The 26848-nt window shown below is 41.2% G+C and overlaps 1 protein-coding gene across 5 annotated transcripts in view; it reads left to right on the top strand.

Moving 5' to 3' along the window:
* The window catches only part of MTUS1 (microtubule associated scaffold protein 1), a 98560-nt gene extending 73633 nt beyond the window's left edge, over nt 1-24927 (top strand). For 4 of the 5 annotated variants that reach the window (XM_040596571.1, XM_040596564.1, XM_040596579.1 and 1 more), the window contains 8 exons: nt 6928-6994; nt 15634-15848; nt 16395-16500; nt 17488-17561; nt 17666-17761; nt 20303-20419; nt 21743-21840; nt 22664-24927. In XM_040596571.1, coding sequence (XP_040452505.1) covers nt 6928-6994; nt 15634-15848; nt 16395-16500; nt 17488-17561; nt 17666-17761; nt 20303-20419; nt 21743-21840; nt 22664-22880 — 990 coding nt within the window. In that variant the 3' untranslated portion in view covers nt 22881-24927. Of the gene's footprint in view, nt 1-6927; nt 6995-15633; nt 15849-16394; nt 16501-17487; nt 17562-17665; nt 17762-20029; nt 20420-21742; nt 21841-22663 lie in introns of those variants that run through there. The other variant, XM_040596587.1, reaches the window with a different exon arrangement.
* The last annotated feature ends 1921 nt before the right edge of the window (nt 24928-26848 follow it).

The raw sequence follows: 26848 nt of genomic DNA, 5'->3' as shown, positions 1-26848 counted from the left end.
TGTGATGAGTTCCGAGTTCAGAAACCCTGTAAAGTAGAAAAAAGGTTGTTACAGAGAAATAAATATCCCATGTTACTACATCTTGGTAAAGCTATTGCATGAAGGTGGACATCACTTTTAGATGGGAAAACAAAGATCCCATATGAGCATAAGATCCCATGTAAAGCCTGTAAAAGCATAAAGAGCCCGCAAGTATACAATCCACGTTAATTATATAGTGACTCATAGGAATCCCGTTTGGCTGGTTCTCTGCTTTAGTGTTTCCCACACCAAACAGCAAGGAGTAAGCAACTGATTCTCCATAGATGTGCCTAGCAAATGAGAGAGGTAATAGAAATTACGGTGAGTCTCTATCAGCTCATCACAGAAGTGTTGTATTCCGCAGCTTAACTGAATTCTGTTTGTAGTAATAAGTCAAGGTGGAAACTGATTGGCTATTTCATTTGGTAAAAAGGCAATGCACAACTCTAACAAGGCCAAGAGTAATTTGGAAGTAGTCATTTCACTGTATATTTATTGATTTTTGAGGTGGTTAATGGTATTTTCACTTTAGTGCAGTAATAGTCTGCTGCTCCTTTCAAAAGTAAACGTGGAGCAGAGGGTGTAAATCCTGTTTGTTGGCTCATTTATTTAGCTTGCTTTTGCATCAGTGATGTGAAAAAATGACATTTCAAGGGGTTTTTAAGTGGGGTCAGGGGCAGGTGAGTTTAAAAAAAAATAATGTCTAAAATTGCTGACTCTTAATTAGAAGATTTATTTAGAGGATTGGGTTTTGCCGACAAAGAAGGAACAGGGACTGGTAGAAATATTGTCGTGTAAGGACCAAAATAATCAAAGCAAATGTCATACTGTGAAGCGGATATGAATGGCCCTTTTGTTACCCCTTCATAATTACCTCCAGGCTGTAGCTGATGACACATGAGTGACTGGAGTTTATGCAAAGACGTGACTCAATTTCTACATTATGGCCAATGATGATGCTCATCTTTTCGTGACTGGTGCAGGACAAGGATGGAGTAGACTCGGTTCCTAATGCTTTGCCCGTAAGAAGAATTATATCCTCAAATGAGAAAGACTCATCCTATACTGACATCTACTAACAACCAAGACTGTGCCAGTGTTAAAAAATATTTAAATGATAATCTTTTCTTCCGTACAAACTAAGTTAATTTCCTGTAGGATCTAAGCACACGTGTTACGGAAGTGCTTGAAAATAACTATAGTTTATTATTGTGTTTTTAAGATGTTAAGGTATTTATTTCAAAGTTTGATTTTAGAAGTAAGTGCTTGTGGTTTGGCAGCAAATGGCTTTCAAAAATTAGGCTTTCCTTTCCCAGAATAAAATTAATTTGGCACTGTATATGACAGTAAAACACATTTAAGTGCTTCTGTGTTGTGCTGAATTTCTGTTTTATGCACTTTGAATACATTTTATTTAGTCCAGTCTAATAAAATGCTTTTTAAATAAAGCATCACAATGTTTTTATATTTAACACTTAATGCTCTCCTCTAAGTTTCGACTCTTGAAATTATTTGTTTAGAAAGAGTATTGCTGATAAAACTAGAAGGCTGATCTGCAGCCTTCCAGGTCAGAGACATTTCCACCTGCCAGTTCTGCCCGTGACGCGTGCAGTTGCTTCCCTTCACGTGAGACTCAGAGCTGCCTGCCCACGTGCCATGGAGTGCTTGGTGTCAGCATCAGCTGGGTCTTTCACCACCTTCTCTGGACAGGGACCACATCGCATCCCAGCACTGAAGAGGGGAACGTTCCAGTGTGGTCGTTATATGTTTGTGTCATGGGAGAAGTCCCACAGCATGACTCGATTTCCTGACCTAATAAGTGGTTTGTTTCTGTTCCTTTGCAATGTACTAGTGCTTTGCAGTTTTTGGTTCCAGCAGCTCATAATGCTTCTTCTGAACCTGTTAGTAGATAGAAGATGTAAGACTTCACATGAGTCAGTTTTGAGGAAGATATGGAAACATTAATCTGAGGATGAAAAATTGAGTGAGAGGGTTTTCTTAAATGATGGAAGCTTGGTAAGAAGTTTGAAAAGCCACAGAGCTCATGGAGGAGGAGATACATTGCATGCGGTAGACTAGGCAACTGTGGTAGGTAGCTTATCACATAAATATTGGTGTGACATAGGTTGGTTTTTTGGTGTGGTTTTTTTGTTTGTTTTTTAATGTCAAGCAGCTAAACAAACAACACATTTTGGTATATAAATGTGAACTTTGTGGTATTGGTTCTTGTGAATTCTTTTCTTCAGTACAATTCCAAAAGAGCACGCATTTTGTTCAAAATGTGAACTGTGACATGTTGATAATTATTACTAGATGGGCAGTGTTAGCTTGTTTGGACAGGTGTACTCGAAACCTGGTTTCTGCCATGGTTTGCTCTTTTACATCAAGTAGCCGTTGAAGGACTTGTAGCTCTAAACACGGAGGAAGAACATGCACAAGGTGAATAGGGCTTTTTGGCCCAGCACAGCCTATCTGTGGCTCTGAGTCTTGACTTGCAGGCAGAGTATGGGCCTCCTGCAGCAGGGCCACCTCACCTGGCCAGCAGCAGGGGCTGTGCTGGGAAACCCAAAGTAGTTAGTCTGGCTAGTTGCACGTCCCTCAAGGAAATAGAGTTACTGTTTTGCCATAGAACTGCATCCTCTTGGGTTTGGGATCTGCAAAGAAGCTGTGGGGTGCTTGAGGAATACCCACCCATTCCAGCTTGAGAATTGCTCATAACTTGAGCTCTTGGTATCTTGTGTCTGTCACATGAAGATTCTGTATAGGTACACAGCCAGGAAGACTGGTTGCTTGCGTCCTTGTCCAAATGTCATTTTTGTTCATTCTGGGATGTGGACTTTTGTAGAGATTTCTGCTTTTAAAGTAGAGCCATGAAAAATGTTCAGACTTTGATGTGTCTTCACCCTTGTTTGTATCTAAAGCAACACTAGGCTGGTCTGTTTGAATCTCAAGCTGCAGCAAAAAAAGCTGGTTTCCAGGAAGAATACTCTTAAGCCCATGACTGGGCTGTGTAACTGCCAGTAAGACAAACCTGAATGACAAATTTTTGTAAAATACGTTCCATTCCCGAGTTGCACGGTTTTGTCATCTTGAAGCTGTCGTGTTCGCCAGCCCCTACCTCGGACCTCATCTTTTTCCGTCCAGTTGTAATGGAGCTTACCTCACCTTCCCAAGTGTCCTTGCTATGGGGCCCACATCCCCCTGAACTCTCTCGTCAAATTTTCGAAACGTATGAAAAGCTTTCAACTGCCTAACCTTTCACAGAACGAGAAATATCCTAGTCTCCTTCCTTTACACTGGGAAATGTTTTTTTGGTAGTTTTCAGTAGCAGAGGTGTACTGCCCTCATTGCCTGCGGCAAAGCTTTTATCCCTAAATTCTGTTCTTGTTCTTTCCTACAGCTTCCGTGTTTGTGGCAGAGGAATGTTTTGGCTAAAGTTCAGATGGATTTCTTGTGCACCTACAATAGATTCTTTTGAAATAAGAAAAATAGGTACCCAGTCATCTACATGATCTTGGCATAAACTCATAAATTGTGCCAGAAATAGCTTTAAATTGCTACCAAGACCCTCTTTGAGTCTCTGACAACTAAGCAAGGATGATCCCTGTTGCCAGATTTAGCTGGATAAATGAACAACACCAAAATAGCTTGATCCAGTATGCTACCACTGGATTCTGTTCTTTCAGTTTCTGGTATTGATTTTTCAACTAGAATCTCGTAGAACACAAACTGGATGGTTGCTTGATATTCCAGCCCAACACATGTGCATACCTGTCTTTTGAATTAAATACTGAAGATGGATTTTCCTGGATTATTTAAGTGGTCTTTGGTATTTCACTGCACTTTGGTTTCCGGCCTTGGGAACTTTCGTGGTTTTTTTGGGGGAGACTCCTGTAGCTGGAGCTTCAGTTGTCTCAGAACTTGGTGTGTTAAATTAACTGCTAGTCAGTCTGACTACTTTGTGTGACTGCTTAACCGTATGAGCAGCTTCTTATTTTAGGCTGGCAGTTTCCATGGCTAACTTTCTCTGCATACATTAACAGGGGTGATGATACAAGTCTGTCTGTCTGAATTTCTTGATTTACGAAACTATGAATGGACGAGCTGGAGGTTGAGGCACAAGGTTAAGCAGCACCAATAAAAAGCAAAAGGGCTTAAGAGCAGCAGAAAATAAGAAACATTTCAAAAAAATTGGTAAGGCAGTGCTATTCTGTTTTGGGGTTTTAGTCTCGGCCTCCATCAGTCCTTAGTATAATCTGATCTCATGTCCTTTTCTCATCAAATTGCTTTAACGAAAAACGAATACAGAATGTGCGGACCATGAAGCAGGTCTTTTGGAAACGCTAACCAAGAACATTAGCATTTCCAAAGGGGTAGGCCACCACTAGGCTGAGGGGGAAAAATTTGAGAAGTTTTACTAACAGCATGGGCTGGAAGAAATCAGGTTCAGGGATGACTCTTTGATAATTAGAACAAACAAAAAATGAACATGCAAACCAAGGGGAAGGGGCACATTAAAAAAAAAATAAAAAATTAAAATCTCCTAAGTGTGTTTGTACACTAATTTAGTAATGAAAAAAGTTCCTGTAAAAGCTTTGGAAAATCCCATCAGGAGCCCTCAGCATGAGGAAAAAAAAAAAAAAAGTGCTTTGGTGGTTAATTTGCTTGCAAATCCACTATGTGGTTGTGTCCCAGAGTGCTAGGATGCAGGTCAAATAACTGACTGCGGCATTCCTGTTTTCATCATTGGATGCAGTGTCCATAGCAGAAACTGGTGTTGAACAGGAGCAAGATGAGTCATCTCTCCTTCCTGACCGGGGAAGCAGGGAAGAACAGGGCGAGCCTTTCAATAACTGAGCTGTCTGCTCTCCTGAGAATTTATTGTGGAGGGCGAGGCGTGGCTTTCAATCTTAGCCCGCTGTCACTGTAAAAAGCTTCTAAGTGCTTAATGTAAAACTGCAACACAGCTACTTAATACCCCTACCGGTGTGTCCGTGTCCAAATAACTGCTCAAACTGTAGTGATTGAAAGAGGATCTTTCCCATGCAAGGTCAAAAATACAAATATTTGTAGTAAATGGCTGGCCCTTTCTTCTAACTATGCTTTTCAGCTGCAGAACAATTTCCTATACGTTGCAGCAAATGAGGGTGTACAGCATAAAAATTACTCGTTTTGATTAGTCTTGTGCCTTGTTCCTGGGTACCCATTCCCTCTGTTTTCTAAAGAATGGTGTATTTTAGTGCTTTATTTGTTGTGCAGGCATGCAGTGAGCATTCCCTACGTCTGGGACAGGGTGCACTTAAAGTGTTAGCCTGGGGTCAGGCTGCGGTGAGGAAGCAGGGGCAAACTGGGAATCTGCTGTAAGGTGAGGTTTTCCCTGGGGAAAACCAGGTGCAGGTGTGGCCCTGCCAATATGCGAACTCATTTGCTGTGGTCAGTTGTGGGGAAGTCTTATGTGATTTTTGGGCCAGTGCATTTTTATTTTTATTTTCCCTAATGTATCCTAGCTGAAGGAGAAGCATGCAAAGTGTGTTTCTACCTCTCCGCTTGTGCAGGGGGCTGTGAGCGTAACCCTGGGCACTGACAGCAGCAAAGCTGCTGTATCTCTGCCTCTCCCATTCAGCTCAGGGCTCCCATGGCTTATTTTTGCATCAACAAACAAAGTGTGAAAGCACCATACAGCAAGCTTGAAACAGCTGAAAATAAACTGTATTACCCGCGGAGAAGGCCAGTGTTCCCTGTGCGATGCCGGCTGCCATTTGAGCAAGCGGAGATTGATCGGTCTAATGTCTGGGGCTTGCCTTTCATAAAAGAAGGGCTGTGGCTTTAAGTAATCGCTGGCTGCTTGTGCCAATTGCAGAAGCTGCAGTATCTGCCGCTGTCGGAGCGATCGCTGGAAGCAGGATAACCTGCAGAGGCAAGGTCCAGCCTTGCGCTCGCCGTGCCACCACCTGTGCGTCGCCGATGAGTGCCGGGGGGCTGAGCGGGGGGCTGCCGCGGCTGGAAGATGGGCTGCTCTAGCAGCAAACTGTGCCTCTATTCTCGGTGTGCCGCAGCAAGGGTAATGAGTGTTTGTTTTGCAGGGCTTTTCTGATGGCAGGGAGCCGGACAAGAGGTTGGCCGGAGCGAGGCGAAGGCGCCCTGGCAGTGGGCAGCCTGGACCTTGTCACCTCCGTGCTGCGGCCACGGCTGTGATGTGCCGCCGGCTGAGCCGCGGAGCAGCTGTGCTGTGGCCATGCTGCGCATCAACCTGGGGGGCAGGTCTGGGGGCAGAGGGGCCTGGCCGGCCGCCCTCCCCTGGCTGAGGCACAGCTGCTAGGCAGAGCGGGGAGATGGGTGCTTCTGCCAGTTTTGAGCACGGGTTTGTTACGATTCTCTCAAGTATGAGACACATTATCTATCTTAAGACCTGTGAGCAGTGGGGTGGGTTGGGTTCAACTTTGGACAGGGCTGTGCCATTTCTTCGTGGAAGGCTGAGCGTTTAGCAAAGTTTTTGGTTTTGTGTTTAAGTAAGCTTAAGATAAATATTTAATGTATGCGCCTCTCGCATATATACCATACTTCTGTGCCCTTGACAGCTATCGGTTGATTTGTTCTGGAGACTTGCATTGCTACACCCATCATAAAATATATAATTAATTGCTGTAAAGTAGGATTTTAATTGCAGTGTTATCCTGGAAAAAGCTATTCTTTGTTTTAAAGTAAAACTTCCTTAACAACAGAAGAACATCTGTGTGTTTTGTAACAGCAGAACTGTTATCCTAAATGATTCATATCTTGGCTTCTTGCTTGCTCCTGCCTCTTGTTTTCCTACGGAACACATGTAAGTTAATTATTGGAAGGTGCCCTGCTCGGATCACTAGTAACCAAATGTTTGGGTTTGTTTGTTTTTTATTTCCTCTGCAGAGGGAGGAAGCACTGAAACAGCGTAAAGCGTTATCTCAAGAACTAGTTAACCTTCGAGGAGAACTAGGTAAGAACTTTTTTTTTTTGTATTTTTCATGAGAACAGAAATGCAGCAAAACAGATTTGCAGAAAGACAGATGCTGTGGTATTGTAATGGCAGTCATTTAATTCCCTGACTGAATTCTGCTGAGATGCTTTAATCGCTCTATTTCTCTGGAGCCCTGACAGTGTGACCCCAGGTTCACCAAATTCCTGGCACTGATCTAGTGTGCCTAGCAGGGCCTCCTCACAAAACATGTGTCTGATGACCAAAGCACTCACTTTCTTAAAACAGGGAGGATGGCTGACAGTACATATACTTCTGTTGATCCCTAATTTAATTTATTTGTATGCTGTTTTCTAGAGACTGGCAAAAATCCATAAACCTATGAAATACACTGTGCAAAATCTGCGTTTTGTTTTAATGGCTTGTAGGTGAATGTAGGTAAAATTAACAGAAGGAAATGCCATCAGGCTAATGAGATTAAATCTTTGAACTCATCGTAGCGGACAGCTAAAATATGAAATCACGCTATAATGTACAGGTTCTGGTTTTGCCAACTTTGAAGCTTGATTTAACTGTGTTTAATGGTAATGCCATGTAATTTGAACTCAAAGCAGAATCATCTTGTGGAGTGCGAAAAGTCATTGGATTGAAAATGATAGCACTTGAAAGTGAAGCTAGCATTTTATAAAAGCACATTTCTGTTATGATGAGGCCCCTTTAAAAAAATTTAAAAAGCTTTGAAAGCAGAGGTAATACATGTGGAACAGTTTCAGATATGGCACTTACTGAAAAGTTGAGAATGTTTATTTTCATGTGCTTTGGTAGTTGGGTGCTGTCTCAGCCAAACTTGAGTGTGAATGCAAGTCTTGTTATGTGCAGGTGGTGCATGTGATGTTCAGATTTATTTTATAGTGCTGATTAATAAGGCAGGCATCCCCTGGCATAATCAGTTGGAAGCGCGGTGGGGAGGGAGGGGTTTCCCTGTCCCCCCAGCTGAAGCAACAGAGCACAGCTGCTTGACTTGTCACTACTACTGTTGTCCAGTCTAGAGGGTTGTGTTAAAATGCAGCTTTCTGGGAGCCTTATTTGATGCTGCATAAAATTGCAAATGTGTGAATGGGGAGTATCACAAGCAGGGAAAGCCTTGGAGCTTAGATAGACAGACAAGAGTACCAAAGACATCCCAGAAATGTGTAGCTCTTTCTTGGAAGCTTAGTACTAAAAAGCTGAGGCGCTTCTGTGGCTTGGTGCAGCCTGGCATCTATGAAGCTGCAGCTTTCATCCTTTTTACTGAATGTAGGGAGCACCTGGGTTGTGGTTTTGTAGTTGTTGAAGGCAGGTCTCAGGAGTGGCTTGCTTTGAAAGAGCCTGGCCTTCCTCTGCCCTAGTCATCCTCTGTCCTGCCTTGTGCCCGCTGCCTCCTAGCCAGCCGTGTGGTGAGCCTTGGGTGTGCTGCGGGGGGACCCGAGCCAGCCGAAAACTAGTGGCTTGAAGTGCTCTTTTGCCCAGGCTGCCGGGCCTGGCTCGGCGTGTGGCTGAAGGAACATTGGTACCGGAGCAGAGAAAGGGGAAGGAGCAGCAGTGGAGGGTTGTCCCCCATCAGCGGCAGCCGGCACCCTAAAGTGACAACAACAAAACTAGGGTCTCGGTGTGGAAATGAGCTTCTTGCATTCCTACAAAGTTGTGTTACAAACATTACGAACCAGACTTACTTATTTTTGTAAGTACATAGATGGGATTTTCTGGGCAAACCCTTTTTTTTTAACCATGAAAATGACTTCAGAAGGATTGCTTCCAGGGCAAGGTCCCTACTCTTCTATCTGCTTCCATCTTTAGTAGTATTTTTCCTTTATCACCCTAGGTACTCTGTTTATCACATACCGAGAAAATGAAAAATCCAGGTTAGATGGGCAGACCAAAAGCTAGCCAGCACTTTTGCTCATTACCACTTCTTGGGTTTGGGGAATTTTTTGATTTTGTGGGTTTTGTTACTGTTGTTGTTGGTTTGGTTTGTTGGTTTGGGCTTTTTGTTGGTTTTTTTTGTTGTTGATTTAATAAAAGGGTGCCTTTTTAAGGTGTCTTTCTAAGGGTGTCTCATTCTTAAATGAGCTTCCCACAACCTTGTTAACTTTCTGCTTTGATTAACAGCCTTCTGAGCTCATATGTGGGACACCCATTGCAAGAATATGCCATTCAGTAGGTTGGTAACTAGAAAAAACTTCAAATGCAACTAGGCTTGATGGATCTGTGATGCCTGAGCGCACAGAGCTGTCAGCCAGGCATTCTGGCTGGCGTGCTGCTGGACGAGGTCATCGGCTGTTCTTCTCAGGGAGCTGATCTTACTGGGTCAGCTCCGCAGGAGCATCTGAATGGCAGCCTAGGGCATGCTTCCCTTTGTAAGGTTTCCAGGCCATGGCTTCGGTGAAGCGGTTCCTTTGTCTTAATCATGTCACACATCTAGCTTGTCTGTACTTCTCTCTTCGGCATGTAAAGGGAGTGGATTTAATCACAGAAATGAAAAACTGCACAGGTGTTCAATTCTATCTAGCTTTAAAAAATTTGGTTGTTTTGTGTTTGTGGTTTGTGTTTTTTTAAGTTAAATAAATTGAATTAACCCAGCCAGACCTCATTTGTTGACGAGGTGTGAGAAAAGCATTTGTCTGACAGTACCTTTAGCTGAAAATGATCTGTTTAAATACACACCTGCTAGTCAGCTTTCTGTTCCCGCTGTTACATGGGCATAGCTGAACTTAAGATTTCCATGGATATTTTGATATAAGTACTGCAAATTTTGATTGACAGTATGAGCTAGGCATAGATTGGCTCAGAAAGTTAAGTGTGGTTTGAATCTTTTTGGCCGTGTGGACATGTATACATGTTCCGTGGAGTCCCAGCTGCCCTGGTTTTGCTGCCTGTTGGTTTGCAGTTTGGGAACAGGCAGTCTAGGAAGAAGAACCAGGTGTGCCCAGCTTGGTGTAGTCTGTGCCCTGTGTGTGCCAAGTTTGAGAGGAACCTGAGGTCTCCTGCAGCTTGCACCCTGCACAGTTTGGACTCTTCAGTTTCTTGCTTTGAAGTTTAATTCTGCATGCTCCTAAGCTCCTTGATTTACCTTGCAAAACCAAATTGGCTTGCTGTCAAATGGTCCATTTTGCTGGGTTATTTTGTATGACCCTTTCTACCAGAATAACTTTTTGTTTCATACTGTAAACATGCATTACAATCCCAGAACCTGCCTTTGGCAGGCAGCGGCGTGGGGTGGATGGCTACCAGACACTGCTTCTGCTCTCGGTAGCTGGAGATGCGTGCGAGGATTAGCAATGGTAATGTGTTTGGGGATGGGCCTTTCCAAAGGAGTTCGAACTCATTAACAGTGGGGTTCTGAACTTGGGTTTCCTTTAAAATCTCCAGCCACAAAAACTAAACTTTGTGGTTGGAATGTAAATGACTTAGTTCTGGGAGCCTGGAGCAGGTACAGATGTTCTGTTTGTCACCTGTTTCCCTTCTTATTAAGGTGCAAGCAAGTGTATAAATTATTGCTGGTTACTGCTTTAATTATGTAAGTAGAAATCGCAAGAGCTGCATATTTCTTGAGAGGTATGAAACTAGTCCTCTCAATTAATTGCACTCCAAATTGTTTTGGAGCCTCTTTGCAACCATGCTGGATGCGATCCAGCTCAGTCCTGCTACAAAAACAGCAGGTGCAAAGCTGACTCAGCCTGTGCCTGCCTTGGCCCTTTGGAAATTGCCATTCGTGAGCCTTTTTCAGTGGGCTACAGAGGCTTGTGTCCTGTACAGCCAGCCACATGCCGAACCCCTCTCTTTCCCCGCCATTTGCTGTATTGCAGTCAATAGACAATCATTTCCTCAAAATCCCTTTGTGCTATTTTTGTATTAATAAATGACCTTTGAAAGTTTTGGAGGTTTGGATAAAAAAAAGACTTGGTTTTTTTATGGACAGACGGAGTGAATGCGATTTTGGTGTTCAGGTTTTGGTGTTCCTTAAAAATACTTCACTGTAGGTAGGCATTTCTATCCATTATTTGAGGCAGGGCCTAACTTGCCACGATCTGTCAGCTTGCCTGCCTGCTGACACTGTAGTGTTTTCAGCATTAGAGGACAGAAACTTACCTCCTGGCTGGTATGTGAATGCTTCACGTACGTATTGGACCGTACCCACTGCAGTGTAGCTCAAAGCGTGCTTTTTTTGGCCTATGTGCCTTGTTTCAATTTGCCCAAGTACAAAAATACGAAACGTGGCTTAAAGTCCTGTACCACTAGTCCCATTATAGAAGCAACACCTAAAGAAATTTGGTCATAAACTTGAAAGCGTGTCTCGGTAGAAGAATTTCCAATATTGAGAATCTGCCAAAACCACAAATTAATTTTAGAGAACAATTAAAAAAATATATGGAGAAGGAAACGAGCCTTTGTTTCTACAGTGGACTTAACAATCAATGGAGCATATACAATAGATCTTGCATTGTGAAATACAAAATTAGAGCAATAATGTGCTATGTGCTGTGACATTACACTGTGCTAAATAACCGGTGTTTTCTGGTAATTACCCCCTTTTCACATCCCCCACATCTATCAAAATGCTGCTAGTTTACTGTCCTTGTGACCTGTGTTTCAAAATTTCAGACAGTCTAGTGGCTTTTCATAAATCATAACTAGACCAGTGAGTGACCTAGACAATTTTATGAAGATAACTGTTGTTTCAAAACAATTTAATTCAGGAATACAAAATAAAAAATAATAGAAAAATCCAATGTGCTTTATCTTCTAAAGCTATGGTTATGGTGACTTTTAGGGGAATGCAAGTTGAAAAATGTTTTATGTCAGCAGTTTAGCCATAAGGACTGAATTGGATCATGAGTTGATTCATAATTAGAATAAGAAGAAACAGTTTTTTTAAGAAGAAGGTACTGCACAGTTCTGAGGTCTTATCTCTTGGCTACTTTTAGTGAAAACATGAAATAGCATCCCCAAGAAATCTAAGGCAACTTTGGTAGTCCTCTTCTTCAGCTGGTGCTACTGTTGACGTGGTTTGGATCTGCTGCTGTTTTACACTATTGCAGGGAGTTGCCATGTGCCTGGTTCTCCACACTTCTCTCCTGCAGGCATTTATTTTATCCTTTTGGCACATACAGAGCTTTGCAGTGAAATACCCAAGATGCAAGTGGCCATTACTACAGATGAATGTTAGTTTTACATGTCAAAACCAGCATTTCTGATCTAGAGATATGTTGTTACTGAATCTCAGAAACTTCCCATGATTGCCAGGATCATGGTTCTGTCCAAAAGAACCAGGCCCTTCATTTGTAATAAACAGGTGTTAAGAAGCCTAGAAATACAGATTCATCTTGCTCCCTGCTGTAGTAATACACAGAGAGACAGTGTTGTATGATTGGGAGGAGGGTCTGGGACAACCAAATGGGGGAAAAAGATTAATGGCTTTGATATTTGACAAAAATAAATCTTACTTCTGGCTGCCAAAGTACAGCATTCTGTATGCTCTATCCCTAAAGCTTTAAACTGTTCAGCGTACAGATGATCCACTTGAACAAACTTAATGGACAAATGGATGGTTCATCTTTTCATCTCTCTGGCTTGATTTTTCTCCCAGATGCTGTCAGACCATTTGTCTCTTGGTCTGTCGTCTGTTACAACATTTGGCATAATAAAGATGTGGAAATGTGGAGGGGAGTGCTCTAAGAAGGGAAGGGAAGCACAGCAGCTGTATACAAAAACTGGGCAGCATGCCTTTCAGGTGTCTCTGAAGTGGGTGAGAAGTTGAAACTGAGATTTTGTGTGTGGTACTGGAAGAGCACATACTTCAGTTACAGATTTTTCTTCAAAATTAAGGAACAGTTCAATGAGAAAACTCTTCGGTTGAGTAGCCATAAAGTTTGGTTAGTCAGGAGTTTTGCAGCATCAACCTTGCAGTGGATGGCCAAACTAAGGAATTAGTTGCCTTTTTCATGACTTGTCCCTTTCCTAAACAAGGCAGTGTACAGTCATAAAATACATGATTTGTCTGGAGGTAGAGAGGGCTGTGCAAAACACTTGCTGCAGACGTTGTAATTTCAAGTATGGGGACAAACTTTGGTTTACAGGACTTCTCATAATTTCACATTGACAATTCTTCAGTTCGTGCTTTTGCTGAAGCTTCACACACACATTTGCTTGCACCACCATGATGCTGGGAGCTCACTCCCAGTTCGTGGTTCTGCTCCTTGTCTGGATGGCAGGGATTCAAATCAGGCTTGCAGTCTGCAAGGAAGCATTGCAGTCTCTAGTGTTGTGGAGGCCAGACATTACCTTCAAGGTAACACGGAATCCAACTGCCAATGCAAGTTTTAAAAGATTTTGTTTGCCTTCGTAACATTAGTCTTCTCATAAATCTGAATTGCAAACTGGCCGAACGAGAATTGATGTGTTTATCTTCTTTGACAAAGGTGTGGTTTGCTTTTGCTTTTTTTTTTTTGAAGTGTTTTGCATCATCTTAAGTTGTGCGTGCTGACATTTAAAGATAAGGCAATGATAGGCAGCATATTTTTTTCGCTAAATGGAGGCAAATGAATGGCTCTGGCCTTACAAAGAAAGAATTGGATGCTTGCTTCTTCCTCTGTTGGTTTTAAGGGAAGTGGATAATTTGAAGCATTTTGCTAGTTATTGCAAATGAGGCATGTGAGTTGCCTGCCTCAGCTATACCCCTCACACTGTGCTGTAGGTGGTCAGATCCGTTCTGCATGTGGTTGGCTGTGTAATTGCTCTGTTCGGCTCGCTACCCGACTCTTTGCATTTTAAAAAAGTGTCTTCTACCTGTGGCATTTCCTCTTTCCCTAAAACGCGACAGTGCAGAGCATATATATTCAATGACTTTATGCCAATGCGATGTGATAGAAGCATGAATGCCGATTTTCCCATTTATTTTTTTCCCCAAAGGCAGCAGTTATAATAGAAGTTTGTGGAAGGAACAGAGAAATAATAACCTTTCTTGCTGGTGGTATAGGAAGTTTAGAAAACTGAAATCTGCTTGGGTGGCAGAGAATGTTGTGGTACGTTTCAGTTGAGCCTTTAGTTGCATTGTTGCCAGTCATGGGATGAACAGCTTGGCTTAAATCTGTCCTCATCAGCAGGTCGTTCACACAGACCTAGCGCAGAGCTAAGCCTGCTGTTTAATTCAGGTAGACCGACATGCCAGTGATTCACATGCAGTGCAGCTCGCTCTCTCTTAAACTTTCTGGTTCAGCTACAGGTTCCAAGCGATGGCAGCAGGGCCAAGACTTCTTTAGTTTCCTTAACAGAGAGTGGCAGTATCATTCATCAAGTTACTCACTTGCTCTTCATGAGCTGTAGTAAAGAGGGGATCCAACATGCACCTGACCTGAGGCACCGTGCTGGGGCAGGCAACTTCCCCTAGAGCCAAACCCAGGATTGCTTGGGGAATCAGTCCTTGAAGATACTGTAATTTATATATCTTAAGGCTCTAACGTACAGCTGTGACGAGAATTTCCTATACTGCCTGTGCAAAAGTCCTTGAATCTCCCCAGGCTTTTACGTAGAGTTTATACCATTTGGGCAGCGTGCCAAGCTGCTGTGAAGTGTATGTATGCATGACTTCTCCTGTATTTGACTGAAGATCAAATTAAGGTTTTAGTTGATTTTTCTCTTAAGTAGACACTCATCTAACTGATTTATTTCAAACCAAAGCACTAGAGTCTGTATAGAAGCCATTTTGCTTAAGGTCAGCGACCACAGGTTTGTGTTAAAGTCCTGTTTCAGCTTGCTACCAGGCCTTTGGTGAAGCTGGAACTGCGTACGGTGCTTGCTCCAGTCCTACTAACAGTAGGAAAATGACTCTCCCTATTCAGGCCTGTCTGCCTGGAGCTGGGAATGCTAAATTTCAAACTCAAAAGTACAAGTTACTAACTTCTGTTTCGCCTTTTAATCAGCTGTAAATATGGGGAGACAAACCTAGGCAGTCTTCTTAGCTGATCTGTGTTAATACGAAGAAAATTACACAGCATTTCTCTGTTTTGTTAATACTCTGCACTTTCTGCCTGAAACTATTCTGTATCTTGCATATTTAAATATCTTGGGCATATGCATATTAGCAGTATGTTTCAGATTGGCATTCTCTATCATGCGGTCCGTGTCAGGCTAGAATTACTTCTCTGCTGCATATGTCAGTGTAACATGTTGAATGGTTTTCAGGATATTAAGACTTTCAAATTTAGCTAAGTGGTTTATATATCAAAAAGTGAATGACTGACAAGTATGCTACGAAATGGGATCAAATTAGGTGAAGTAGCAAATCTTATTTATTTATTTATTTTTATCGGAGCACTTCATTGTCTCTCGTGACATTCATTCTTCTGTGTCATGACAAACTGTCACACTTGTGCTTTCAATATAGGTTCCTGGCTTAACTAGATTCAATTAATTCTCAGCATAAGAAACATTGAATTCAGTATTTTTTGCAAAGATCTTTTCATGTGCCCTTGGAAGCGGTGCTCGCTTCATGGATAAATTATTTTTGTCTTTGTATAATTGTGTTGCTGTGCAGAGTATTTGCTATCTTTAATAACTGTAAAAAAGAAGGTGAAATTAGTGTTGAACTTGATCGAATTACTTGTTTCTTTTGACATCTTCAGTAACCACTTCTGCAGCTTGTGAGAAATTGGAGAGAGACAGGAATGAACTGCAAGTTGCTTATGAAGGGTTTTTGCAGAAGTTAAACCAGCAACATCACAATGATTTAGCTGAGCTGGAGGAGAGGCTTAAACAGTTCTACACTGCAGAATGTGAGAAACTCCAAAGTATTTGCATTGAAGAAGCTGAAAAATACAAAGTGCAACTCCAGGAGCAGGTTTGTAACATTCACAGTAGAAATGCTCTCTAGCAGTTGTTTTCTGCTACAAATAAGCCTTCAGAGGAACCTGGCTTTTGCTAATAATGGAGTTATTTTATCTAATGTGAAACTCCAATTCGTTGCAACTATAAAAATACTACTACAGTAAGCTGTCCAGAACATAAGGATATGTTTAAATGTGGTGAAAATACCTTGTGTTCTGCAAATTTCAATAACTTCTAGAGTTCCACTGGATATTTGTGGTGGCAGCTTGAGTGTTAAGATTTACAGAAACATACCTGGCTTGTGATCTTGCTTTGCAACAACTCCATGTGTGTGACACGCGTATATTATCCTGTTGGTAGTGCCAAACTGTAAGGCATAGTTCTCATCTATTAAGTGTTGTATGTGGCTCAGCTTCTCCTGTGCCATCTGTTAAGTGCTACCCAGACCATTTAAAATGTGCTCAACATACTGTGCAAAGCCATTGGAACAATGCTTTAAACAAGGGTTAAGTTGACACACGTAAAGGGGGGGAAGACCCACCATGTTGTCATGTTGCAGGTGGACAACTTAAATATCACACATGAAAACTTCAAGCTGGAACTCGAAAACAGCCACTCTGAAAAAGTAGAGGAGCTGAAAAAGGAGTTTGAGTCCTCATTTTCAGGCAAGTATTTCTGTATTCAAGTACATATGAAATAGCACTGGTAGTCACAAACAAACATAGTCGAGCTTTTTCATCAGTATGTCCACTTCATTGTTCTTGGCAGTCGGCTGTCTTTAAAAATGTTGGCTGAACTCCTTCTTTTAGAACTGAACAAGTCTCATTTTACATACAGAAATAACCGTGATCCCATTGTAGTTGAATGAAAATTTAAGAGCGGAGATGACTCTTTTGGTATAAGATGTCTGAATTGCAGTCTGCCCTCAAAATCTCATTAATGAGTAATTGCTCCCACCCCTCTAGTTCTATAAGGAGCATCTCAAAATTGAAATTGAGAATAAACAGCGTTGTGTCCTTTCCAGACTGACATGGGAATGTTGAGAAATAGTCTATGCTGCTTACAGGATACTGGGGAAAAGATGTTTTTTTTTAGGAAAGGGGTGGTGAATGTGCTCAGTTTAAAATCAATTGGATGCAATGCCATTTCATTGATGATGATTTCTATCCTCCCTCCAACTCCACTTGATAGACAAGTTTCCAGTGATACTTTTGTGTCATCAAAACTGGTGATGCTTCCACTGCAATCGATGAACAAACTCCTCTGCATGACATCTCCAAAGTAGGAAAGAAAATGTTTTTCTAGAAGCTTGTGGAAGACAAAGTTTCAGTTTTTGCTGTGTTTCCCTTCATAAACTCAGCTTTTATCAGATGTGGTTCATGCTCAGTTCATCCATTTGTTGCATGTAGGTGAATGCTTTCAAAATTGACAGTCAACTAATGAAACAGATTTGTAAAGCGACAGTCAACAAATCTGAAGCAGCAATAAATCTGATACTTTGCACATGCTTTGGATCAGTTGATGATAAATGTTCTTTCGGTGTTGTCACTGACTCTGCATATGTCTACTGGCTGGCTTTTCTTGCTGATGCTTTTCAAAAGGAATTCATGTCTTACACAGTATTAAAAATCTGCAAAAATAACTTGTTTCAGAGCTCAAGAGTGCCCATGAATCTGAAAGGAAGTTGCTTGAAGATTCCTTTAAAGAGAAGCAGGAACTGCTAGAGGTCTGTTAAGGGTTGGGGTCATTGCAAAAGTCTAAAACTTAAAACTCAGTCTGGAGATACGTACCGAATTCTGGGCCTAACTATAACCTATCTTTTCATTTCAGAAAAAAATCAATGAATTAAAATGTGAAAACGACACTCTGAGTGAAAAGTTGAAATTAGAAGAGCAAAAACAAATAGCCAAAGAAAAAGCCACTCTTGTAAGTCTTGATCTTCAAAATTAATGCACATGAGCAGATCTTGTAAGCCTGGGTTTATTTTCTTGCATAATATGAAAGGTTTGCAGTCAAGCCTGATAGGGCTTCCGTACTTCATATTTTATGTAAATGGCTTGCCTGCCAGAACTTTTTCTCAGGAACTACAATGTTGTGTATTAACGTTACCATTACAAATCTGTACAGCTGTTGAGTATGTAAGTCAGTGGTGTAAGTAATAGCCTAAGTTAAATTGAAGACCTATGTGTATGCAAAAGTTGGTCCATAGCTTCTTCTGGACAGCTGATAAATGTTCAAACAGCGCTATGACAGTAGGGGCTTACATCACTACTGCAAAACTCACTTCTTGTACTTGAGTCTTTAATGCATTTGTTCAAGACACCGATTCATATTTATTGCTGATTTATCCTTCAGATCCAGCCTTTACTTGTCCTGCCTTTCCTCCCAAGGCTGTTGTTACCTGTGATGCTCCTGGGTTAGAAATGTGCTGAGAGAGGTTTCTCATACACTGGGGGGGAGAAGGTAGAAACAAATATGCTTGTCTTTCTGGTAACCTGGAAATAACTGGAATACCAGCAGTATAGCTTATCCCACAAAGAGAAAGCCCATGCTTAAAAACTCACTTAGGATGCTTCTAGAAGAAGTTGTCCTAGTTTTCACTGGATTTTATATATCTATTTTTTTTTTTAATCCCTCTCTTACTGCTTATTCTAGTGGCAGGACAGAGCTGCTGCAAGAATCTGCAGCCACAATATGTTGCTGTGGTTGGGAGAGACGATACCAAAGGGAACATGTACATTGCACCTGTGAGTCTGAACTGTGTTCCACAGGCCTGCTCAGATGTCGCTTAAACAAGATGCAATAGTCAAGTGCTTTTAGCTTAAGACAAATCATATGCTTGAGGTGTCTCTATGCAAAAATACAGATTGGGCCCAGAGTACTTCTGTACTGAACACACATTCTGCACTGTCAGAGTTCCCATTAGCCCTTTGAAAACACAGGTGTATTTCCAACTCTCCGGTATTATTTTAGTGTCACTTTACATTCCCAGCTTTTTTGCTAAAATTGTCACGTAGACCTTTCAGTCTTTTTATCTGGCTCTGTGTTCTACTAGGAGTAGCTAATGTGGTGGCTCAGATTTAACTTTAAAAGACATTTTAAGACCATTGGGGAAGAGGAGGGAAAGAAAAAAACCCAAACTTTTGAACATACTGCAAACTGCATTTTACAACTTCTCCGGATCGCTTTTCTTGCTAGCTCCTCGATTCCTTCTAAAGCCACAAAAGGGAGGAACCAAGTTCCATTTGTCTCCCTCCTCTTCTGAGGTAGCCCAGCACAGCCCAACCTCACATGGACTTTTGTTCAAAAGTAGCAGTTAAACGAATCGCCAATACCACGGTCCTTAAGAACAGGTAGGAGAATGAACTGTGTAGGTGATGAGGCCCTTGTTACCTGCGGAACGTGTCGGCTCTGTCCTTGTGGGCCTGCACCCCACGCAACCGCAGGCGTTGCCCCAGACCTGAGCCCGAGGTTTCTGATGCAGCAGCAAAGCTGTTACTCGGCATGGCACACCAGTAGTCTTACCCAAATATGCTACGAGTTTTGTTTTTAAAGATAAACTTAGTTACACAACACAATCATTGTTTTCTGTTTATGTTCCACTTGGACTGTGTGGAAATGGACCGAGACTTGCTTTGTTTCTCCTTATTTTTGCCTTTGAAATGTAGAGGATGTTTTACTCTGCAGTCTTTGAATGGTTCTTTACTCTGGAAAGGTGGTCCTTGAGCAAAACAGATCTGACCCTGTCCTGTCTCCTTCCTGCTCTGCTCTCCCCTCCACCTCCCGGAAAACAACCGAAAAAAGGAAAAATAAAAAAGAAAGTCCTACCTTGCTGTATTGTAGATAAGTCATGGATGTACAGCGGTGCAAGATTTTTATATGCAAGTGCATTGCTAGGCTTTAAGAAGAATGTAAACCTGACAATTTTCAGTGTCTGCATTTGAAGCAGTTACCTTCAAACTCAAAACAGAGAAAATCTGCTACAGTGAAGTGCATAGCTTTAACTTCATGGTCCTTTTTGAACTATTCCAGCACCTGAAAACTCTTCAAATGTTGACTCCAATTACTTCTTGGGATGGGTTATGAGTAATACAAAATAAATTTTGGAACTCCTAGCCTTAAAGGGAGCCTCTGGGCACTCCCACAAAACAAGTTTTGCTGTGACAGCTTGAGTGTTTTCCTTTGACTCACAAGGGTTTTTCACGATCGTGCATAAAGTGTTTGCTGAAGATCTTCTAAGGCAAACTGCAGCTGTCCACCTACACTGAAGGACAAACACATCACAGGAGACAGTGGTACCAAATCCATTTTTTATTTATTTTATTCTAAACTGTTCAACTTGATTTCACTTAAGAGTAAGTACCTGTTGTTACCACGTTTGTTTTCTTGCTCTTTCTAAACAGCAGAGACACACTTACATTGTTCTGAAATTCAGGGTACTAACCAAACTGTATGGAAATCTTTCAGAAAAACCCCCAGATTATGTATCTGGAACAGGAGCTGGAAAGTTTGAAAGCAGTGCTGGAGATCAAGAATGAGAAACTTCATCAGCAGGACATAAAGCTAATGAAGATGGAAAAACTGGTGAGTTTTCCTTTTGGGTCTGGCAGGTTCAGACCGTGTCTCTGAGTTATGTTCAGATAATGAACTTGGGCTGGTCACTTACCTGTGAGGATTAATTTTTTTTGTTTAAAAGGAAACATGAAGTGATGATGGGGTATGATCACGCTGCAGGTCCAATTGTATCTGTGTTGGGCTGTAATGTATAGAAGGGGAAGGAATAGCCAGATGCTGTAAACGACCTTTTAGCCTCTTAAGACAACTACTGGTTTGCATAAACTATTGCTAAATTACTACAGGATTATCTGGGAGTCTCTGCCACATTTCCTTTCCTCTTCCTTCTCTTCTTCCCCATCCCCCAATGAAACAAATCCTTACCTGCTACATTTTGCTTGAGTGTTACGAAGATAGACTGCAGTCAGCAAAACATTAATGTGGAAATTATGCTAATTAAGAAGGGATCAAATATGAACTGGAATAAATGTTTTTGTCTACAGTTGATTAGCTAAAGTCAGTAATTTTAGCCTTTATGTTTAAACTACTTGTTTAGCTGTGTGGATTTGTTACTGATCTCTGCATAATTCCACACAAACAGGCAATGTGGGGGGCAGAAATTGTAATTACTTAGCATGCTCCCATTTGTGGCAGGACAGGGTCTTTATCCTGGGTGGGGACTTTGAACACTGTTGTAATACTTGCTTAAGCAAGATTTTAATGAGGAAGTATAGAAAGAGGTTTCGATACATCCATGCCAGTTGTTCAGTAATTTACAGTATCATGTTGCCCTGGTCTACAATTACTAGTCAACAACTGGTAAAAAAACTGTCATCTTTTCTGATGGACATTGGCCACAGTATAGAAGCCCTTGGACCATCCAACCATTTCATCACTGATGTTTTCTTAACTTTTGATAACATCCTGCAGCAATGAAGTGGAGGAGAGCAACAGGGAGAGCTGCTTACACAGGGGAGCTTTTGAATTTGTTACATTGGCATGTTATTTCTAGACAGTCTTCTGTTTGCAACAGCTGCTAAAACTGCTGCCCGTCACTGGCAGAAGTTAGTATAACGTGCTGGTTAATTAGTAGATCCCTTATCCAGCTCTTCTTTGTTGGCATCTAATCCGCACAAGTGGCAAAATGCCAGTGTTACACAAAGATAAGGTAAAGAAGCAGAATCTGTTTGACTACTAACCTATGGTAGCAGGTCTGTCTGGCGTGACTCTAGGTTTGCACTTTGTCTAACAAGGTCTGTAAACTCCAGACTATGAATGTCTCTGATAGCTCAGTCAGTATCTTGATGAGGGCATGGTATGGGATTTATTTTAAACTGTGACCTTTTTTCTAAGCTGGAGAACAACACAATCTTAATGGATAAATTAAAGAAGGTTCAGCAAGAAAACGAAGAACTAAAAGCTCGGATGGACAAACACATGGAGCTTTCAAGGTGAAAAATATCTGTGGACTTCTAGATGTTAGGAACCAGGGGGAGGTGTCCCTGTGACAAGAAAGAAAATTCTGTGTAAATGTTAGTGACTGGAATGCTGTAGTACTCTGTAAAAGAACACATCTTTTTCTGTTCTGCCCTACTTGTGTCTCTACAAGTGTGCATTCCCATGCAGAAGAACAAGCAGGAACAGACTGTAAGGGGGTAAAGGCTCCCTGTGTTCTTCAGTGTTCCAACTTGGAAATGTCACCTGACAGTAGATGGGCTCTAGAGTATTACTGGCTTGTGAGCTAAACCTGGTTTTACTTTTAACCGCTTCAGCTGAGTGATCTGTTGCCAATTTACATAAGTGAAATGACCAGTGTGTTTTGTTTAGCAATAATAGTAGTATTTAAAATTAGTAAAATGGGTCTGAGGTTCTTCTAACTTCAACTGTTGCGTAAGTGGATGGGCAAACCCTTACAGTTTGAAGGAAGCTACAGAAATACAGCTGCTATGTAGAGCTGAGCCTGCAACAAGGCCCAGAGGCTCCAGCGGGGCCATTTAAAAGCGCCTGTGTTAAAAGCGAGACTTGTCCTACTTACCAGGTGCTTTTTCTGGCCTTTAGGGGTGTTTCATTATTGGGACTTTCTCCTGCTTTCTGCAAGCTATGAGTTTAAATCCAGCAAGGATGAGAACATACCAAGTCTTCCTTTCGAGGAAGTAATTTAGTTGTAAGCCAAGCAGGGGTTTATGCAATTTCAAACCTTTCTTTAACAATTAAGTTCAATACTGTACCCTCAAACTCGGGTTACATGTTCTGATGCAAATGTTACGTTTGCAGGCAACTTTCCACGGAGCAAGCTGTTTTACAGGAGTCACTAGAGAAAGAATCTAAAGTAAACAAACGCCTGTCAATGGAAAATGAAGAACTTCTGTGGAAGTTGCACAACGGTGACCTATGCAGCCCAAGAAAACTGTCTCCCAGTTCTCCATCTGTGCCTCCTCAGTCACCACGAAATTCTGGTAACTTCTCTAGTCCTACAGCATCACTGAGATGACATCTCTTGAGAGAAAGAGGGGATTGCATTTCGTTTGCGATCTGCAGAACTGATTTTAACTATAATCACAGGAGCAAGAGCTGTATTAGCAGAGTATGACAACTAAACATAACTGGAAACTATTTGGTGCAAAAGTGGAGATAGGAGACTGATAATATGGGGGGAAGACATTCATGTTGCTCCTCCCCAAAAGACTTGTTTATGACCTCTATGGACATTGTTGCACAAAGCACTTACAGAGCAAGGAAAGACTTGTTCATTGCCTTTTCACCTAACTATAAGAAAAAGCTCAGGGGCTTTAGAGATAAAGATCACAACCTTTAAAATACGTTCCTCATCACAGACACTTTTTTTTAAGGCTGTGTGTACGCGTGTGTGCGTGTGCTGTGGATGGAATGGATGTAACACACTGTGCGTGTGTCTAATGCTGCCTTCTTTGCTGTGTACGTAATAAAGGATAAAAGCTGAAGACTATACATTGACATGTACTTCCTTAATAATGGTGTCAGTATGCATGCTTTTAGCAAAGAGTACCCTCACCCAGGAATGAAGAGAAACAGCCACCAGCACTGTAGGTGAGTTTCCTTCATCTTTCTGGCTTCAGTAACAAAACGGCATGGAAAGCTTTGTCAACTGACTTATTAGTGTCTTGGCCAACCTGAGTATGCAATTTTGAATTAATTTTAAAAACAACTGAAATGCAGCCATATTTTGCATGGATTCTTGGTTTAATACCCAGGCACAACTGCCATTTAAGAGGAGACATTTTTTTGCAGGATACAGTGGATTTTGGCTTTCAAGTCAACAGGGTCATAGTCAGAACCACAGTAGCCCTCAAGGTCAGAAGTTATTAGTTGAGTTGCAGGTTTAGAAACCCAGACATATCATCTTACCTGCTGAAAAGGAATCGCTCACTTCCCCAAAACAGCATGTCCATTGCAGAGGCTGTCTGCTGAGGGTAAGCTAGATGTAGATTTGAAAGCCAAAGAGAAAAATGCAATAATTGTCATTAGGTGCATTCTTAACTCTGTTCTCAAGAAGAATCGTAACTAACTTGTGAATGCCAATGTATCTGGTGACACACTCTGCCTTTTTAAACATTAGCGTTTGTATTAACATTCTTCAAGGCTGGTTAAATTCACCTGAGGAAGAAGGGAAAGGTGGCAGCTGTGTATCTATCTTACTAGTTCTGCCACACCTTCCCTCTTAGACTGCAGGATATCAGTGTTTTGCCAGTTCACTTGGCTAAAGATCCTGTACAACAGAGTAGTATCCTGTAGAGTAGCGGGGGGGAGAACTGCCATAGCTGATGGAACTGGAGGCTGAGGGTGTCGGTGTTTCTGGCAATGTCATATGCTGAGCTTCAGCTTCAACAAGGTAATTGCGTAGCCTTGCTACACCCTTGGTCAGACCTGTTTAAGGTGTCTACTTGGTACCTGCAACTTCAAATTAGTATTACAAAACACCATCTACGCTTACAAGACCGTTGTTACACTATGGTTTAGCTAATGCTGTTAGCTAGCTACAATGGTAACTGTTACCGCAAGTTGTACCTGCTGAGTTGCCTTGTGTTTTCCACTAGCTTGGGGGCAGGAATCAGGGGGATGGGAAGTGTTTAGGGAATTCAACTGGAGAACCACTTCAAATCATTTTACCCAAGAATTGAAAAATCTTGGCTAGTAATAAGGAACACGGACATATAACCAAGACTGTTAACAGTGCTCATACAGTAAGTAAACTTGTAATGTACTTAAACTTGTGACTATTTCATCATAAAATTTACTTAATTTTCCATAATGTACAAATTAAGGGTGTAATTTCTATGGAACATTATGCTCTTTTTTAATCCTCTTAAGGGCACTGTACATACCACTTGTTAGTGGTGTCAGTACTTAAAAATGTTTTTTAGGGGCTTCAAATTTAACTGTGGAGATCCTCTGTGGGCTACAGCTTGGCTTAAAGTTTATCTTGGAACATTGTTTTCTATGGTCAAAGAGATTTGATCACATGTATTTGAGCTGAATGCTTAAAATAAATTTTTTGTACCAATTGAAGGTTTTTTCTCTTGCTTGTATTAGTCAAATGATATTTAATCTAAGGCAGAACATTCCTCCAAATACTAAAGAACTCTTAGTACCTGCTCAGCACAGCAGAACAGCAATAGTGAAGCTTCACCGCACAGATGATTAATGTTCAGCTAACCCTTAGGAAATTTTAACTCTACCCTTGTTATTCTGATGTAGGTAGAAGTTACACAGAGCTTGCTTGTGATTATTATCGATTTGATTTGAGTTGGCTGTTAAAAGAAAAGAGAATGTAGGTAACATTACAGAATTAACAATAATAAAATACTTGGGTACAGTTGGCTTAACCCAATGTGATTATGCCCAGTAAAGGCGTTCTACAGGACTCATCTTATTAAAGCACTCACCTTAGTTGGGAAATTTCGTGTTTGAGAAAAGCCACATAGAGTTTAGCGATCTAACAAGTCATGTCATAAGAACAGTTGTCTAGCCCCTCCTGAGAACTTTATTGCAATGTTAGTGCCTCAAATAAAACATGTAAGAGTGCATAAAAGAGTCTGGAGATCAAATATAGCATACCCCTTTATACACTGAGAAGGGAAAAGCTTTTCCAGGCTACTCGAACAGAAAACTAAGTATGGTATAGTAAATAATACGGAGACTGTTAATTTGTCGATAGTTCCTCTCCACAATACAGGAGATTCCTCACCTCTCAACTTCTTGCAAATAGAATCCTGAATGTTCTTAACGAAGAAATCAAGAATCCTTGTATATGGAAATCAGACTACATTAATGCTGTTCAGTATTTGTCCTGTTGGTCTGAAATAATGAAATAATTCTGTTCATCTGTAAGCGCTGTTTCAATATTTTTCTGTTTGAGTATTAACTTAAGTACCTTTAACTGTATATTTAACCTCAATACCATGTTTTAGCGAAGGTTTTGTTTAATCCATAACTTCATGTAAAGTTTCCTTCAGGAAAATTTAGAAACCTACTCACCACAAATATATGCCAAAGGTCTAGTGCTAGTCAAGCAATTAAATTATTTGCTTCATATACTCAACTTTAACTAGTAGTTCCAACCCTAATGGTAAGTTTCAAAGGAAGTTACAGCGACATTTGTATCTGTACCAAATAGTTTGTTGCTGTTGAAACTGTTCATAACATGGTTCACCTCCCTTCAATACTTCTCTCTAAACTATTTGTAGCAGTTGCACTGTATTTGCTGTAAAATTTCAGGTGAATCATTTCCTTATGCTAACTGAAGACTAAGTTTCTCATTACAAACACCAAAGACACTTGCATGTAAACTGGTAGCATGCAATCCATGCAGGAAATTCCTTCTAGACAGCAAGTAACCACTGATCTTTAAAACTGTAGTTGCTTGACAGCCAGGAAATCATTCAGGGCTGAGCTGGAGTCATCAGAAAGTTGGGAATAATCACTGAACCCTCAAGAAACAAATACCTTCTGTCCGTTGCTGCTGTCTTGCCCTAGCAGAGCAGTAACCGAGGTATGGAAATGGAACTAACAATACTGGCAGGTTTACACATGTGACTTTGACAAGTCATTTTAATTTCTCAGGCTTCATTCTCTTAACCCTGTGTCACTCGCTGTTCATTTATGTGGAAATGTGTAATTACATCCATGTACAAAGAATCAGGCCTGCCCAGGAGGCTTTTACCAAATAAGAACTATGTAAAGTATATAGTAAAATAATTCCTTGTAGTTTACAATTATGAGAATTACTTCGATGGAGGGGTGTGTGTGTGTGGTGTGACACAGACAGACCCCACCAAAAATTCTTACTTAAAGGCACTAATTCTGTAGTTATAATTGATCTCAAGAACTGCATGTGACCAGTACACATAACTGTTAAGCCCGAGGGAGACTACCTGAACAGCGATGCTGCAATGGATTTACATCATCTTTAACTCTCCTGCC

Source organism: Falco naumanni, chromosome 1 (genome assembly GCF_017639655.2).
Source record: "Falco naumanni isolate bFalNau1 chromosome 1, bFalNau1.pat, whole genome shotgun sequence".
NCBI classification, from domain to species: Eukaryota; Metazoa; Chordata; class Aves; order Falconiformes; family Falconidae; genus Falco; species Falco naumanni.
This window is presented reverse-complemented; position numbering and strand designations above follow the sequence as displayed.